This window comes from Aethina tumida, chromosome 2 (genome assembly GCF_024364675.1).
Source record: "Aethina tumida isolate Nest 87 chromosome 2, icAetTumi1.1, whole genome shotgun sequence".
Classification (NCBI taxonomy): domain Eukaryota; kingdom Metazoa; phylum Arthropoda; class Insecta; order Coleoptera; family Nitidulidae; genus Aethina; species Aethina tumida.
Window position 1 is genome coordinate 24,379,016 of NC_065436.1, and position 17,596 is coordinate 24,396,611.

Sequence of the window (17,596 nt, forward strand, 5' to 3'; positions counted from 1 at the left end):
AAGAGAACACCGTTTCCGTGTTATTTAAACGGTAAATTAAAATTTACAATGCGGCACCTCTTAATATTAATATTAAGAGCTGTAACTTTTACAGTATGTTTTTTACCATTTTCAACAAGATTTTCGATAAAAATATGAAAAAAAAAATTGTCGATTTTTTTGAAACAGTCATATATATATATATATATATATATATATATATATATATATATAATTTCTTAATATAAATGCCACAAATATTTACTTGAATTAAGCGTATTTCCATTAGACCAAATTAATTTAAAATTTTTGTGTTTATTTTATTCTAATATAAAATTTTATTTTTGAGTTGCTCTGTTGTCAGCAATACAAATTCTTGGTCAAATTTCAAAATATCTAATTAAAAATGGTAATTTATATTTTATTTAATACAATTGGATAATCTTTTTAAAGAATAATTAAGTATTGTTTTGTAAAATATTAATAATATTAAGTCAAATTTAAAAACATTCAATTTATTTACAATGAATTCGGACTAAATTAATAAAAACTATATTTTAAATTATGAAATTACATTTAAATACAATAATTAATTATATTAATATTGATGACATCTAAACTAAAATTAATTCCGAAATAAATATAATAAATAATCTCAGTGTCATACCCAAAATTTCTTGAAATTTTTATAATTTCGATGTTAAAATCACACAGTTTGGACAGAGGAATCCTGTAACAATAAAAGACAAATTGGAACAATATTAATGAAAACTATATTTTATATTTTAATTAGTTTTTGTTTAAATTTATTAATATAAATGATACATACTATAAATACGTACTTGAATATTCAATGAAACTAAAAGAAAAAATAATAATTATTGTCACAGCAAACCTCACACCTGAAATGTCTAAAATTGCGATTCTGAGAAATAACAATTGAACACGCCGGTCACACAAATTTGCACAGCTTACTAGGTGACGGATCCGCCGATTACTACTTTCGTCCTTGTCGTACACTCATGAACATATATTTCTTTCTCTTTCACTCTTGCGGGGACAAATGCAAATTAGAAAAATGTCGAAAATCCAAATGTACCAAAATCAAAAACTCATTCATTCACCGCCGTCCAATATAAATGCCGATTACATCGGTTTTTGCGATTTCTCATCATTCATACTTTATTTTTGTTTATATATTATTTAAAAGTGAATACAAGGATTTTTAGTCCAGAATTAATTTAATTTGAGCACACACGGATATTAAAAATTTGACGGATACTGAAAAAATTTTCTTTTTCAACTGAAAATATGTATTTTTTAGACATGAAAATTGAAAAAGTCAACCTAATCATAAATTTTGAAATAATTCATTATCTATTTCAGAAAAAATAAACATTTTTATTTAAGAAATGATTTAAGTGGCTGAATTTTAAATATTTATTAAATAACTATTAAAATCAGTACGTATTGGGATTCGAATAAGAATATCTTGTGAATAGTAAGAGAAACCGATTAACCATAGAAGACGTTTTGGTATTGACCTCCAATATCTTTTAAACGAGTTCTGAAAAAATTGTAAGATACCTTCTTTGTGGAGTGTTCAATTTCCAACAAATCAAATTTTTCATTTCTTATAACATTACAAATTTTTAATATCCGTGTGTGCTCAAATTGAATTAATTCTGTACCAAAAATCCTTGTATTCACTTTTAACAGGCAAAAATATGTCTAAAAAATTTCTTTCTTCCTTCTTTCTATAATATATAAATAATTATTTATGAACTATGAATGAATTTATTTTAAAATATAATTTTCTATAATGCAAATAAATTAAAGTATGAATGATAAGAAATCACAAGAACCGATGAAAATCAGCATCTTTTATATTGGTCGACGCTGAATGAACGAATATTTGATTGTGAAAGAGAAAGAAATACATGTTCATGAGTGTTCGACAAGGACGAAATTAGTAATCGGCGGATCCGCCACCTAAGTAAGCTGTGTAAATTTGTGTGGCCGACGGGTTCAATTGTTATTTTTCAGAACCGCAGTTTTAGGCAGGAGAAGGGAAAAATTTAAGTATTTTGATTTTTGAGAAGCATTTACTGGTGCGAGGTTTGCTGTGACAATTATTATTATTTTCTATTTTAGTTTCATTGAATATTCAAATACGTATTTGTAGTATGTATCATTTATATTAATAATAAATTTAAACGAAAACTAATTGTTGCAGGATTCCTCTGTACAAATTGTGTGATTTTAACATCGAAATTATGTGTTTGATATATTAATATAACATATATTCTAAAGATATTAAATAAAATTTAAATTTACTTTTATAAACCCATATATTAATATTTAGCTATAAATTTATTTTGCTGACAACTGAGAAAGCTGAAAATCATATTTTGAAAAAGAATTTAAAATTATTTTTCATTAATAAATATAAACTAGAAATTTAAATTTACATTTTAAAATATAATTTTGATTTGAATTTTGCAAATAAATTAAATGTGCCACAGCAAAAAATAATTATTGTATTTAAATGTAATTTCATAACTTAAAATATAGTTTTTATTAATTTAGTCCGAATTCATTGTAAATAAATTGAATGTTTTTAAATTTGACTTGGTTTGATGTATATCGATATTATTAATATTTTACAAAACACTATTTACTTAATTATTCTTTAAAAAGATTATCCAAATGTATAAATAAAATATTAATTATAATTTTTAATTAAATATTTTAAAATTTGACCACAAATTAGTTTTGCAGACAACATAGAAATTAAAAAATGAAATTTTATATTATGGTTCAAAATAATAGCAAAAAAGTCACAGATCCATGTCTATTTTACAGTAATCGCAAGAACTGTTTTTTTTTGCATTTCTTTTGGTCGTCGGTGCACAAAACAGTAATTGCAGTTAAAAGGTTTTTGATTTTGGCAATAATAAGACGTATTCTCCGAATAAAGAAGGATTTTATGAAATTTGTAAGAAATTTTAGGTATGCTTTATTGATACTTTTTAGATTAGAATTGAAATTAATTTCATTTTGGGACACATCGATATAATTACATTTGTTCTAAATATATTTTTATTTTTAATTTTTTAATTATGTCTAAATACGACTAAAATAAATAAAACAAAAATAGAAATTCATATAATTTTAAATTTATTTTAAATATTTTTTACTCTACACAACTAATGATTTTTATATTATAATTATTTATTATATATTTTCCAATAAAAATTTTGCATTAGTCTCTGTAAGAGTGACAGTTACATAAGAAGTCCACTTAAAAAATATATCGACTATTTATGCAACAGTAGTTGTGGTTAAAATTTGTCAGATAAGTTGCGAAACACCTTGTACAGAAAGTTAAAAAGAACGATGTGCTAAAATTGGATTCAGCGGGCCAAAACTTGCATTCAAATCAATTTGAATAATTTCGAACAGCTTTTATAGATGGATTGAATTATTTTTTATCTTGTTTCTTGTTCAATTATGCTCTATTACATTTTTTTTAAATGGATTTCTTATGTAACCGTGAGTATGTGGTTAAAATTTTTAGAATAAGTTGTGAAACGCCTCGTGTATTGTATGTATATACTAAAACATATTACTTTTTCTGGTACTTAATCTATTATACATAGAAATTAAATAAAAAAATATTTTCTGTTGAGTTGTCTGGCTAATAAAGAGAACATTCAAGTCCGGTCCTGTGGAGCCCTTCAGCGCCCCGGTCTGAATTGAATAAGGACAGTGCGATAATAGACAGGCAATGTCGTCGGGATCAAAGCAGGGATTGTCGAAATCTGGCGTGATGGGCGTGGTAATTTCAATTGTTACCGGATCAGGAGGACTTCATTCACGTCCTTTTGCAGCCACTGGTGTTTCAGCTCTGATCCAGAAATTGCTCCCTTGTTATCTCTCAAACCGTGTTACACGACCGAACACACATTGTGTAACATCGGCACAATGAGCCGAAAAATTGCCTAATATACCTTGAACACAATTATCTTTGGCACGACGAAATTCTCTAACCCAAATATAATATTTTATGGTAATTTTGAAAGCTTTACGAATTTTCTTCCTACATAGATGTGACCTACAATTTGTAATTTATAACAATTTTTTTTATTTTAATAAACATATTGTATAGAAATGGATGGAAGCCTCGAATTTTAGTAACTCATTTGACTTTCTGCCTGTACTTACTTTAAATTTAAAATAAATCAATTCTTAAAATTATCAAACAATAGTTTTTGATAATTTGTTCTCAAAGAATTTTTTCTGTAATGTCAATGTGATTGATGATGTTTTAGCATCGAGTACAATATAATTATTATATTTTTGTTGCCCTCTAATTTATTTTAAAATCGGTTTCATCATAAAACTCGTTGAGTTCAAAGAAAATTAAATATCAGTTTAAAATGATCTATTTATTTTTAACCCATTTATCTTTTCCATAATCATCAAAAAAATCCACTATTATCTAAGTTCTAAACAGCATTGTTATATAAGAATACATCAGAGAGCCATTTGGAAAATTCAAAACGAGATACAATGAAATTGTAATCCGGATTATCTTCGCATTTAGTTTGAGTTTGCGTCACTTGACAGCTACTGGTCTTATCACGGATGAGGGTTGACAAAATAGATTGACCCAAAAAATTGACAAAATATGCGGCAAATCGTTTTGTTATGCGCTTATTCGTTTTCAGGTATAAATTTAGTTAATGGATGTGTAAATGTTGTCATTGTTTAAAGGCAAAAACAGGAATTTTTGCCTCTACTTAAAAATAAAACAATAACAAAAATGTGTAACTATATATAAAACAAAATACCTAAAATAAGATTTGCACCCACTTATTTTATTAATAAAGTACTTCATACAAAATAATAAAAATAAGATAATAATTTATTTATTTTAGACATCCACCTAATATCCTGTCCAAAAAAACCTTTGAAAAAATGTTTGTAATGAATCAAACCTCCAATTTATAATAGTTATATTTGCAGAGGAAGTTGTAGGCATGTTTCTAAACGTGTGAAACCCACAGTGAACATCGTTCTGTTCTGTTGATAACAAAAGGAACATGCTGTCAACACCTCTTGACTGACGTAAAAAGGACAATTGATGCAGGTAGCAATATTGCGGTCTGTTACAATACCGTATTGAGTATTCTCTGATGTAAATCTGTTTTATATTTTCGACAGAATTCCTCTCTACGGAGATAAGGTCTTTAGATGGTAGCTTAAAAATTTCCTTCTATATTAATTTCTAAATACAATTTAATGTTTTTATTTTAGATAAATTGACAGAAAACAAACCAATTTTCATTATTTTCATAACATTTAAGATTCATTGAATGTAGAATTAATTAACAGATACATTTAAAATACAACATAAAAATGATTTGCCACGTTTTAAAGCCTTGAGAATTTAAATAAATTTTAAAATAAACCATGTTAAATAGTAGTGCTATGAAAAATATTACAGTTAAGAAAAATTATGTATATATTAAAAATATCTATACTACGTATAATAATAATAAGAAGAATAGAAGTTCTTATTAAAACAATTAAAATTCTATTTGTATATTTCAAAATACATAAATATTAAAAGAATATAATGAAAATATCAGAAATAGTGTCTTTTTTTTTGATAATTAATCATTATAATTAAGAAAATTGTGTTTAAAATTATGAAAAAACAAAATAACAATAATAAATAAAATTGCCAGAAAAAAGTTCTGTTGTTCCTGAGAAACCTAATAAGGTCATATCACAGAAATCACTATTATATTATTAATAAAACATGAAGAATAAGTCTCTAAGATGGCCTCTAGATTGCTTAATATCACTAATATGAAAACAATTATATTTTCTTCCTAATTTTTTAATAATAATATTGAGTATTCTCTGATGTAAATCTGTTTTATATTTTCGACAGAATTCCTCTCTACGGAGATAAGGTCTTTAGATGGTAGCTTAAAAATTTCCTTCTATATTAATTTTTAAATACAATTTAATGTTTTTATTTTAGATAAATTGACGGAAAACAAACCAATTTTCATTATTTTTATAACATTTAATATTCACTGAATGTAGAATTAGTTTACAGATACATTTAAAATACAATATAAAAATGATTTGCCACGTTTTAAAGCCTCGAGAATTTAAATAAATTGAAAAATAAGTATGAGTGCCCATTGGTGATAAATTTCATTCGAGTTATCTATATATGAGAGTATAGTAAAAAAATACAAAATGATTAATAACTATTTCTTAATAAGTATTTCTTGCAATATATTAAAAATGTCTATAATATGAAAAATACAAAGATATATTAATATTATGATTTATAATATTTATTAAAAATGTATTTACATATTTTGAAAATTTAAAAATAACTAAATAACTATTTTTAAATTTTTTAGAAACTGTTTCAAAATATGTAAATATAAAAAATGTAAAAAATGTTTTAAAAATATAATTTTGGTGAAAGACTATATAACAAATAATTATTAAAATTAAGAAAATATATTATAAATGTAATTAGAGTCATTCAGGATGAAAAAAATAAATGAATAAAAAATATGATTTTATAGACATTTATAATTTATTAAAAATTGTTTAATTGAAAATGATAGAAAATTCTTAAATGGAAATTAAAAATTTTAAAAATTTTGGAAATAATTTAATTTTTAAAGTATTTTGATAAAAATATTATATGCATTTATATTATGAACATGAAATATCAATAAAATAAAATCTACATGTTTCAAAATATATAAATATGTAAATAATAATAAATAAAATTGATAGAAAAAAGTTCTGTTGTTCCTGGGAAATCTAATAATGTCATATCACAGGAATCACTAATTACATATTTATATATATATATATATATATATGATAGATTAGCGACTGTTAATCTGTCTTTTTAGTTTGATTAAAACACTAAATTCACAATAATACGCTTTATTACAACAAACGTACTTTAACCCTCGACATCTAAAGCTTGACTGCTCGGTTCTTTCTTAAGAACTGCCCCGATTATTAAATGTAAACAAATACTTCAGATTTGCTTATGAAACAAAACTAGTCTAAATAGATGTGAGCACGTCGCATCGGTCCATCGGTGAAGGTGATGACGTAAGCTAACACGGCCTTCCTGACATGTGGGGCGTCCTCGCACCTTCCACAGTTTTGCAAAGATTCACCTGACACCGGTAATCTGTAAACATTATAACAGCAGTACAAGCTCAAAATATATTCGAAGAACTAAGTCTAAACCTTATTTCATTTAACAAAATAGACTGTTATGTGGCACAGTTAACAACCACCAGAAGCTCAGAGGCGACTCAACCATCAACAGGTCTGTTACACCCATGACTCTCAAGTGCTATCAAAAGATACCATATTCTAGCCAGGAGCTCAGAGGCGGTTCAACCACTACCAGGTCTATTACCCGCTTGTCTCACAGACACAGAACACAACAATCTAAGCCTGCAGAGCAGGGACCTTAAAAATAGCCTGCCGAGCAGGAACCTTTAAACATAGCCTGCAAAGTAGGGACCTTAAACATAGCCTGCAAAGTAGGGACCTCAAACATAGCCTGCGACGCAGGGACCTTAAAAATAGCCTGCCGAGCAGGGACCTTAATCATAGCCTACTAAGCAGGGACCTTCACATATAGCCTGATACACAGGGACCTTAAACAGCCTACTAAGCAGGGACCTTTACACACATTCACAATCTTATTAAATAAATCTATATCCATCATACCTTATAGAATTTCTGTATCTGGCCAGGTTCGTAACTGTTCATGCGCTGCTATTGTAGTTCTACCTCGGCTGCCAATCCTTCGGAGTGCGTACCTCTCATTAGGTAAACAATGCGTTACCTCAAAGGGTCCGTGATACTTTGGTTTCAACTTTCCTCTATTCGACAGCTAATAGCGACATCTAATCCTAACGAACTTGCTTCTGTATGTAGTTCGGTTGACAATTCCAGATCAAAAATGTTGAAAATCGGATAAGAAGTCAATCGTACATTTTCACATTTACATGTCCATTCAAAAGATTTTCCCTCACGTAACAATGCAGATATCGGTGCTGTTAAAGTTGTAAAGTTTTTCACAAGATGTCTGAAATATCCAGCCAGTTCTTTTTCGATCACACCTAAATATTTCACAGATGTTTGGAAAAAGTTACATTTTTGCATATTTAAGGGCGTCAATGTCCTTTCTTAAGTTCTTAAGACCTTCTTGAATGGTTCGAGAGGGGCACAACACATCATCAACGTAAACAAACGCAATATCGTCTTTAAGTGGTCCAAGGGCTTTATCGATGGCACTTTGATAACACGATGGGGAGTTTATAAAACCAAACGGCATTCGATTGTACTCGTAAAGTCCATCTGGTGTCACAAAAGCAGTTATATGTTTTGAATTCTCTTCTATTTCAACTTGGTGAAATCCCGATTTCATATCAAGAGTACAAAAATATACAGCTTTGGCAAGGGCGTCAATCTGATCTTGTATCCGTGGTAGAGGATAATTATTACGTAATACTTTTTTATTTACGTCACGATAATCTACACATAATCTTGTGTCTCCGTTTTTCTTTTTGACAAGGACTATTGGGCTTGCATAAGGAGATTCACTTTGTCGTATTATTCCACTCTCAATTTGTTCTTTTATTATTTGTTTCACTTGTAATCTTTCGCCATATGACAAATGACGGGGTTTATAGGCCACTGGCTGTAGATCACGTAATGTTATTCTTAACTTGTTTGTTGTTACTGCGGCCGGTGTTTGACTTATTCCATTTTGGATTATTGTTTTTATTTCCTTAATAACCCACTCGTCCAGTCCTGACAAATTTAAGTCATTTTCTTCAAACGCGTATATAGCACAAATTCGTTGCCTATCACTATGATCATATACAATGTCTACACTGTTTGCATTAAATTCAATTTTAATACCTGGTCGTTTTAAAACATCAAGTCCAATTAAAGCGTCAACATCACATCCAGGAATTGATCCATCTGGCACAATTAGAAAATCAATTTCTAATGTCATGGTTGGTGTACACATCACAACACTACTGCGACCCAGAGGCTTCATAACACAATTTCCTACACCAGACAGTATTTGGCAATCCGGTTGAATTTGCAAGTCTAAGGCTTTCGCTATTTTTTCGTGAAGTATTGAGACATCTGCACCTGTGTCTACTAAGTATGCTATTGAACTGATCATGGAATTGTTAGTAACCGTAGCTGATGGAAATGAACGGATAAAACGAGTGTTTTTTGCCAGGAGCACTCGTTTTGATGCCTCATGTCATTGTTTTTTACTATAGCATGTATCTTCTGAATGTCCATTCACTCCACAGATGTTACAAAACTTCTTATTTGCTGAGGTGTTGTTGCCAGACGAAAAATTTCTTTGATGTACTCCAGAAGGACCCGGCTGTACCTTTTCCGACATATTCTGTATTTTTTCCGCATTTTTGCAATCCACTGCTTTATGTCCATAGCGTTGACATCTTCTGCAGTTTCCTTGAAACGAACGCTGATCACGAAAGCTATACGGTCGTTTTCGTGACAATTCACGCTCTCGCACACCAGCGTTCAATTTATTCGCATCACAGGTAGCCAACAGTTTTAATAGTTCAGAATCACATGTAGGAGCTAGCAAGGAGATTCGATTTTTCACTTCTGTGTTTTGAATATCGTATTCAACAAGACTTAACACAACATTCCATGGAAAGTCTGAATAAAATCTTCTAATTGCTGTTAATTTGGCGTTACCGTATTCTACTAGTGAATCAAAACTTGAACTCTTAATTGCTAAACAATTTCTGATACGAGTAGCAGGAGTACCTAACTCAGGAAACGCAATTTCAAAATCTCGTCGAAAAGAAGCCCAATCTCTAATAATAGGTTTCCAATGTTGATAAAAGCGTGCTGCACGTCCTCGTAAAGCATGACCAGCTTTTAAAACAATAAGAGTATCGGATATTTCCAGCTCCTGTTGGATCCTAGTAACATCATCCATCCACTCAACCATAGTAAACGGTGTATCATCTGGGTCAAAACTGGCAAGTCGAAACTGCGCCGCCGCGGCACTTACACCTTCTGATACTGAAGCGGAAACAGGTTGCGTCTGCGCAGTCACCCTCAATGTTGCTTGAGTAGTTTGGGCGTTGGCCATTGTCGACAAAATTTCCATGATTTGTTTTTGGAAACTGTTGTTATTTTCTTGCTGCATTTTAAATAACAACGCCATATTATTGTCCGTCTCCGATACACTTTCGGTAATGTTCACAACGTTCGGACTCACTGCGCGGTCGCGTTTTTCACTATTGTCTGCCATTGTTCGTTCACAAAGAAACACAAAAAAAAATTTATTTTTTTTTTTAGGTCCTTTCTTCCGGAAATAATTCACGAGAAGATATCCCACTTCTGATGATAGATTAGCGACTGTTAATCTGTCTTTTTAGTTTGATTAAAACACTAAATTCACAATAATACGCTTTATTACAACAAACGTACTTTAACCCTCGACATCTAAAGCTTGACTGCTCGGTTCTTTCTTAAGAACTGCCCCGATTATTAAATGTAAACAAATACTTCAGATTTGCTTATGAAACAAAACTAGTCTAAATAGATGTGAGCACGTCGCATCGGTCCATCGGTGAAGGTGATGACGTAAGCTAACATATATATATATATATATATATATATATATATATATATATATATAAATAAGTCAATTTTTTATTTTAAATTTCTTGCAACCTTTCTTATAATAAGTGGCAGGAACACATTAAACACACACAAACGGTTTAATTGAAATGAATTTTAAAAGGTGCTAAAATGGAAATTAATAATTTTGAAAAAAAGAAAATAATAATAAGAATTAAAGTATGTTGATATAAATATAATAAACATGTTAAAATGTAGTGTTATGAAAAATATTACAATTAAGAAATAGTATATATTAGTTACTACGTATGTTAAAACAAATTTATATATTTTAAAATAATGGAACATGGAGTAGATATTAAAATAATTAAAAATGTATTGTGTGTATGTGTTTCAAAATACATAAATATTAAAAGAATATAATGAATATATCAGAAATAGTGTTTTTTTGACAAATAGTCATTATAATTAATAAAATTGTATTTAAAATTATGAAAGACACGAAAAATAAGTATCTAAAATGGACTCACTCTGACTAACATCAGAACAATTATATTTTCATCCTAATTTACCAATTAAAGATATTTAATTTTTTATTCTCAGAACATTTAACAATTTTTTTATTATAATTTTCTTGCAGCATCTTTTATAATAAACGGTGGTAACACATTAAACATTGAAGAAAAATAAATTTTCTTTAAATCAAATTCGCTAAACCCGAAGCTTGTTCTAATCTAATATTAAAAAAAAAAAAAACAGTTTAGAGAGACTAATATTATCAATCTATACAATTAACAGACTTTGTGATGCCATTTTTTGTTCTTGCCATAGTCCTTTCAGGCATTTTTTCAAGAATATACTATTTTAAATTCACTTAAATACGGTACCTATAAAATTATAACAATTAAATTAGGGATATTCCTCAAAAATCCAACTATCAAATTTAGCGAGTATTTGTTTCAAGTAAAAACTCAAGTTATCAAGTAAAAACTGCACCAAATTCTCATTCTTGACTTGTTATATAATAATTTATTTTTTCATTGTCAGTCATAATTTAAATAATATCCGTGGCAATTTACAATATCGAATGTTATTGTTTATTTACGTTGATAGTGTAATATGTCGTAAATATTATAGGCGCGTTTATTTCCTGTTGTCCATACCTAATTTGCAATTTAAGGAAAAATTCATTCGCAAGTTAATACTTATGTGGACCGTGGGAAAGTGCTGAAGTTTTCAGATGTACTGAGATACATAAACTAAGCGAAAATGCTTTAAAACGCTGACAATAACATTACGATTGTGAACGTAACAAATACATTGTTTTACAAGGCTACTAAATTAAATATTTACACACATTTGGCGCTAAAAGAAATCTGATATTATTTATGCAGTAAAATATAAATTAAACGAACCAAAATTGGATGTGTTCTTTTTAACGTTTCACAATTAAATCATCGAATGGGGTTGGATTGCAATGGGTTAGACAATAATTCCAATTATTTCCCCGGTACATGACCATTATCGATAATGACGACGGTAATTGAGCGGTTATTCATAATGCAGTCCGGCAAATGTGTAATTACAAATCGGAATCCGTTCGTGTTATGTGATTTATTGGCATTAAGCGGGGGTGTCTTGTTACATCTGTCCTATAATTAACTCCGTCGGGAGTTGCAATCATTCCAGTTAAGAGCGCAACAACCCTTATAAAACGGCCGTTGCAAAATAACGAGAGGACGCTACGTGAAAACTGCTCGTGTTACTACGTTCGTACGGGCTTAGGTTTGTTCGAAACATTTAATAAGATTTGAGTTTCAGACTAGAAACTGGAAAGCTTTGAAAAAATACCGTAATAAAAACTACAGATGAAAATGGAAGAAGTTATTTGTTAAAATTTTTATTAAGGTAACAAAATCTACAGATGAAAATGAAACAAGTTATTTGTTAAAAGGTTAAATGTCCATGTCAATAGTCTTAATACTGACATGTCGAACTTACAAAAATAAACTTTTTAGGTCACTATTTGGAAAGTATTTAGTTACAAAAAAAATTAACAAAATTATTAGCATATTTTTTAAATTTATTTTTGCATTTTGTTTTTGATGTTTGAAGGCATATTACCGTCCGTATGAATTCCTAAAATGATCAGTAAAATGAAAGTGGTTTTAAATAATTTTGGTATATACCATAATAAAATTGTGAAATAAATACAAACTCTTGAAAAATTTAGCAGTATTAAACTATATCCATTTATTTATACATTAATGCTATAATACTATGGTGTACTATTTAAATACTCTATATTTTTGTATTGTTTTTAACTCATTTGCAGTATATTTTGTAAGTATATAAAGAATATTAATAAACCCATATATAGATATATGAAAAAATATTTCCTTTTCTGAAAATAGCTATAAATATTTATTTTTTTATTCAATATTATTTCCAGAATTCCTCTCTACGGAGATAAGGTCTTTAGATGGCAGCTTAAAAATTTCCATCTATATTAATTTTTAAATACAATTTAATGTTTTTATTTTAGATAAAATAATTTAATTTTAGATAAAAAAATTTTCATTATTTTTATAACATTTAAGATTCATTGAATGTAGAATTAGTTGACAGATACATTTAAAATACAATATAAAAATCATTTGCCACGTTTTAAAGCCTTGAGAATTTAAATAAATTTTAAAATAAACCATGTTAAATAGTAGTGCTATGAAAAATATTACAGTTAAGAAAAATTATGTATATATTAAAAATATCTATACTACGTATAATAATAAGAAGAATAGAAGTTCTTATTAAAACAATTAAAATTCTATTTGTATATTTCAAAATAAATAAATATTAAAAGAATATAATGAAAATATCAGAAATAGTGTCTTTTTTTTTTGATAATTAGTCATTATAATTAAGAATGAATTCCTAAAATGATCAGTAAAATGAAAATGGTTTTAAATAATTTTGGTATATACCATAATAAAATTGTGAAATAAATACAAATTCTTGAAAAATTTAGCTGTATTAAACTATATCCATTTATTTATACATTAATGCTAAAATACTATAGTGTACTTTTTTAAATATTCTATATTTTTGTATTGTTTTTAACTCATTTGCAGTATATTTTGTAAGTATATAAAGAATACTAATAAACCTATATATAGATATATGAAAAGATATTTCTTTTTCTTAAAATAGATATAAATATTTATTTTTTTATTCAATATTATTTCCATAATAATTAAAATGATAATGTTATTGAAATTAGATTTATTGATTGCTTATTTTAGCTTTAATATTTTCGATTCAGAAACATCATATTACAAAGCAACTTTGAATGAATTTTTTATAAACCTAAATTTATTATTTAAACGTATTCACATTTTGGGATTAAGAGGCACGAGCAATTTTCTATTATCGTGTTCATCGATAAATTCCCCTTTCTGTTGCTAAGATACTTACAGGTGCTTACGGTTAGAAATTTTGATATTGGATTTGGGACCTGTTTGTGTTGTGTATAATTAAATTATTCAATTAAATTGGATCCAATTGGCCAAGTGTATAGTTAATTTGTTACTATAGTTAATAAGTATTTTCAAATTTACAAAAAGGTTGATACGTATTAAAGCCTGATTTATATATTATATGTAATAAAAGTACATATAATTAAATATTTCGCATCTTTAAAATATTACAGTAAAAGTCTGAAAGTTTGCCACTTTAGTGGGATACTTTTACCGTTTCTCTCATGTATGGTGTCTCCTCAAAATTCGGATCAAATGCTTTGCAATCGGTATGTATAAAATATTTTCTATTTGTGTGTAACTAATTATATTAATTAATCTAAATAGGTCTGATTATTATTTTCAATATATTTATACATACGTATTAATTATTTGTATTGAATAAAATTAATACTTTTAAATTTGTGAGTTTCCATATGTACTTCAAATAAATTTATTTTTTTTTGTGTAAATTTCTTATAACTATTATTAAAATAGATTTTCATTTAAAAATGTCATTTATTTATTTTTTATTCCTTATATAATTAAGGTTGAAATGTTAGTAATTCGCTTTTTTATATTTTCAGTAAAATAATATTCGTCCCAATTTTTATTTTCAATATATTTAAATAGATATAATAATGTTGTTTATTAAAATATTTAATAATTTAATTTAATTTAATTTTATTTAAAATTATTTTAATATTAATTAATCTTCAACTCTATTTAATCAAAACTTTTGATATTGGATTTAGGACTAATTTGTTTTGTTCTTAATTAATTCATTTAAATTATGCATAATTGGCCAAGTATAATAATATTATTAGTATATTTATTAAGTACTATGTATTAAGAAATTTGAATATCTAGTAATGTTGGATTTATTAATCTTATTAAGTTGAAAATATAAATTATTGAATTAAGTAATTTTATTTGATATTTCAATATATTTATGCAAACGTAGATGATTTAATATTTACTTCATTATTTTCATATGCAATTAAATTATTATTCCATATAATTAGGCCTATTTTATTTTCAATTTATATATATATATATATATATATATATATATATATATATATATATATATATATATTATATATAAAGGGTGAATATTTTAACCTGATTCTTTAATTATCTGGTGAAAAAAGCACTCTACGAAATAAAATATCCATAATCAAAATTTAATCATTCGCTGGAGAAAATATAGTAGTGTTAAAATTAGTACTCCTCCCTCATGCCTCAGGTGGGACAGGGGGTAACTTTGAAAACTTAAATAGAAACCCCCCTTTTATTGTAAATTTTGGTTTTGCAGCTATTGATAAATACCGTTGTATATAAGGATTTTTTTTTATTTTTCCCTCTAAGAAATTTAACTAGACTCAGCTGTAAACAGTCATTTGAAATAAGCATTAATAAGTGAATTGAAGTCGGAGGTAACAATTTTGTGAATCATCAAATAGGTAAGAATTTCTGAATTATTTGCTTTTCTGAAAATATAAAAAAATCCAAAACTTGTGTATTATATATACTACATTCAATAAACGAATGATGTATATAGTGGAATAAAATTTATTTATTTATTTTAAAAGATAAATTTGGAATATTAAATTAGAAAAAACTATTTAAACTAAATATATAGTCCAATACTATGGAACAAAGAACTTGACTGGAAGTTATACTTACATATTGAATAAAGTAAGAAATACAAAAAAATTTCAATAATTAATTAATTAATTAATGAGACAACCAAAAGGCGTTCGAGAAATTGTCACCCACATGTGCATCTTTCCGGTTCATTATCATCCAAAACACTTACAAATTATTCATATATTTCGCCATGTGTCATTGATTTCAACATGTTTAACAGAAATCCGCAAAAAAATGCTTTAATTGATTGTGATAAATCGTGGCGATAAATCAATTAGAAAAAAAAGTAACCCGCTTAAAAGTCTTCAGAGTCAAATTCCACAAATTCCAATATTGTTTTAATATTTTTATGTGTCGTTTTGGGGTCAGATTTACAAATAAACCGCCCGTCGTGACAGAGGTCGTAAATAACGTGTGATTTACGGACAGCCAATTAAGCTCGACGTTCAGTACCGATGTTAGGGGTGACTTTTTACACTCTCAAATTATTAATTATATTGGACCGCAAGTATATGGAAAATTGAGATTATTGGACGACATTAATACTAAATGAATAAATGGTAAAATACTTATTTTATAACTTTGAATATCAATTAGTAAAAAAATTATTTTTTCCTATACATAAAAATTACAATAAACATTTTATATCTAATTTAAAAATTAATAATTAATTTATTATTACATGACAAGAATTTGAAAATACGTTTACATTAATTTTAAAATTTTCTAGATTTTGATAAAATATTGATAAAGCCAAATTGTATAAATTATTATTTTTATTAGTATGTATGTGTATAATAGAAAAACAATTTTAGTTTTATTCTACGTGATAAAAAATAACACAATAATAAATATTACATTCATTATAAAGGCAGCTAAAATAATATTTAAAAAAAAATCTATATAATTTATATTAATTTTACAGTCATTTTATACATTTATTTTAAAATATAATTTTTAATAATTGTTAGAAATGTCGTGCTCGTGTCACTAGTTATTTTTGTTTTAAATTAATGCCTACTAAGAATAAATGATAAACAGAAAATTTACGTATAAAATTAGAAATATTTGTAATACATGATAAAAATATAAAATTTATATTTAGAAATTTATTTTAAATCAAATTTTTTTATTAATTTAGAGAGAAGAAAATAATGACTGGAAAAAATTATTTAAAAATAAATCGTTATTAAAAATTGATAGAAAAATTTATATTTTTTGAATAATTTTATAACTGTTATGAACTTTAAAAACAGTTAAAACTGTTAAAAACTAACAGTACATTTTGGTACTACTTTATTTTGACGAAACTTAAAGCTTTTCTTCTTAACTTCGTCTTTTGTAGAGAGTAGAAGATGAGAAATGTTTTGAAAAGTGTACTTTTTTTAAACTTTACATTTGTATGAAAAATGAGAAGTTATAATCTTAAAGACACTTCAATATTTATATAACATTTCGTGTTTGGACCATATGTGTTTTAAAAAATGTTGAAGTTGTTGAAAACGATAAAATTTGCATTAAAAAATGTTTAAAATTAACCCTCTGTTTTACAGTGTACACCAAAGTAAACTGAGTTAATATATATTAATGCCTCGTGGAAGGAATTAAAATCATGGATTGTATCGTTCTTTCAATTCGATGAGAGAAAAATCATTTTCATCAAATTTTCAGGATTTGGTAATGTGGAAGGAAAAAATAAGGCTGTAAGACCAACAAAAATC

The 17,596-nt window shown here is 26.9% G+C and overlaps 1 protein-coding gene across 2 annotated transcripts; it reads right to left on the reverse strand.

Moving 5' to 3' along the window:
• Positions 1-6,959: 6,959 nt before the first annotated feature.
• LOC126264535 (uncharacterized) lies at positions 6,960-10,725 on the reverse strand. 2 transcript variants are annotated; one of them, XM_049962933.1, is made up of 3 exons: positions 8,983-10,725; positions 7,783-8,930; positions 6,960-7,231 (listed from the first exon to the last, which is right to left on the reverse strand). In XM_049962933.1, the coding sequence occupies exon 1, from the start codon at positions 10,373-10,375 to the stop codon at positions 9,341-9,343; it is 1,035 nt and encodes a 344-aa protein (XP_049818890.1). In that variant the 5' UTR covers positions 10,376-10,725; the 3' UTR covers positions 6,960-7,231; positions 7,783-8,930; positions 8,983-9,340. The 2 variants fall into 2 exon arrangements, with proteins under 2 accessions (XP_049818890.1, XP_049818889.1); XM_049962932.1 differs by having other exon boundaries at positions 6,960-8,930.
• Between the last annotated feature and the right edge of the window lie 6,871 nt (positions 10,726-17,596).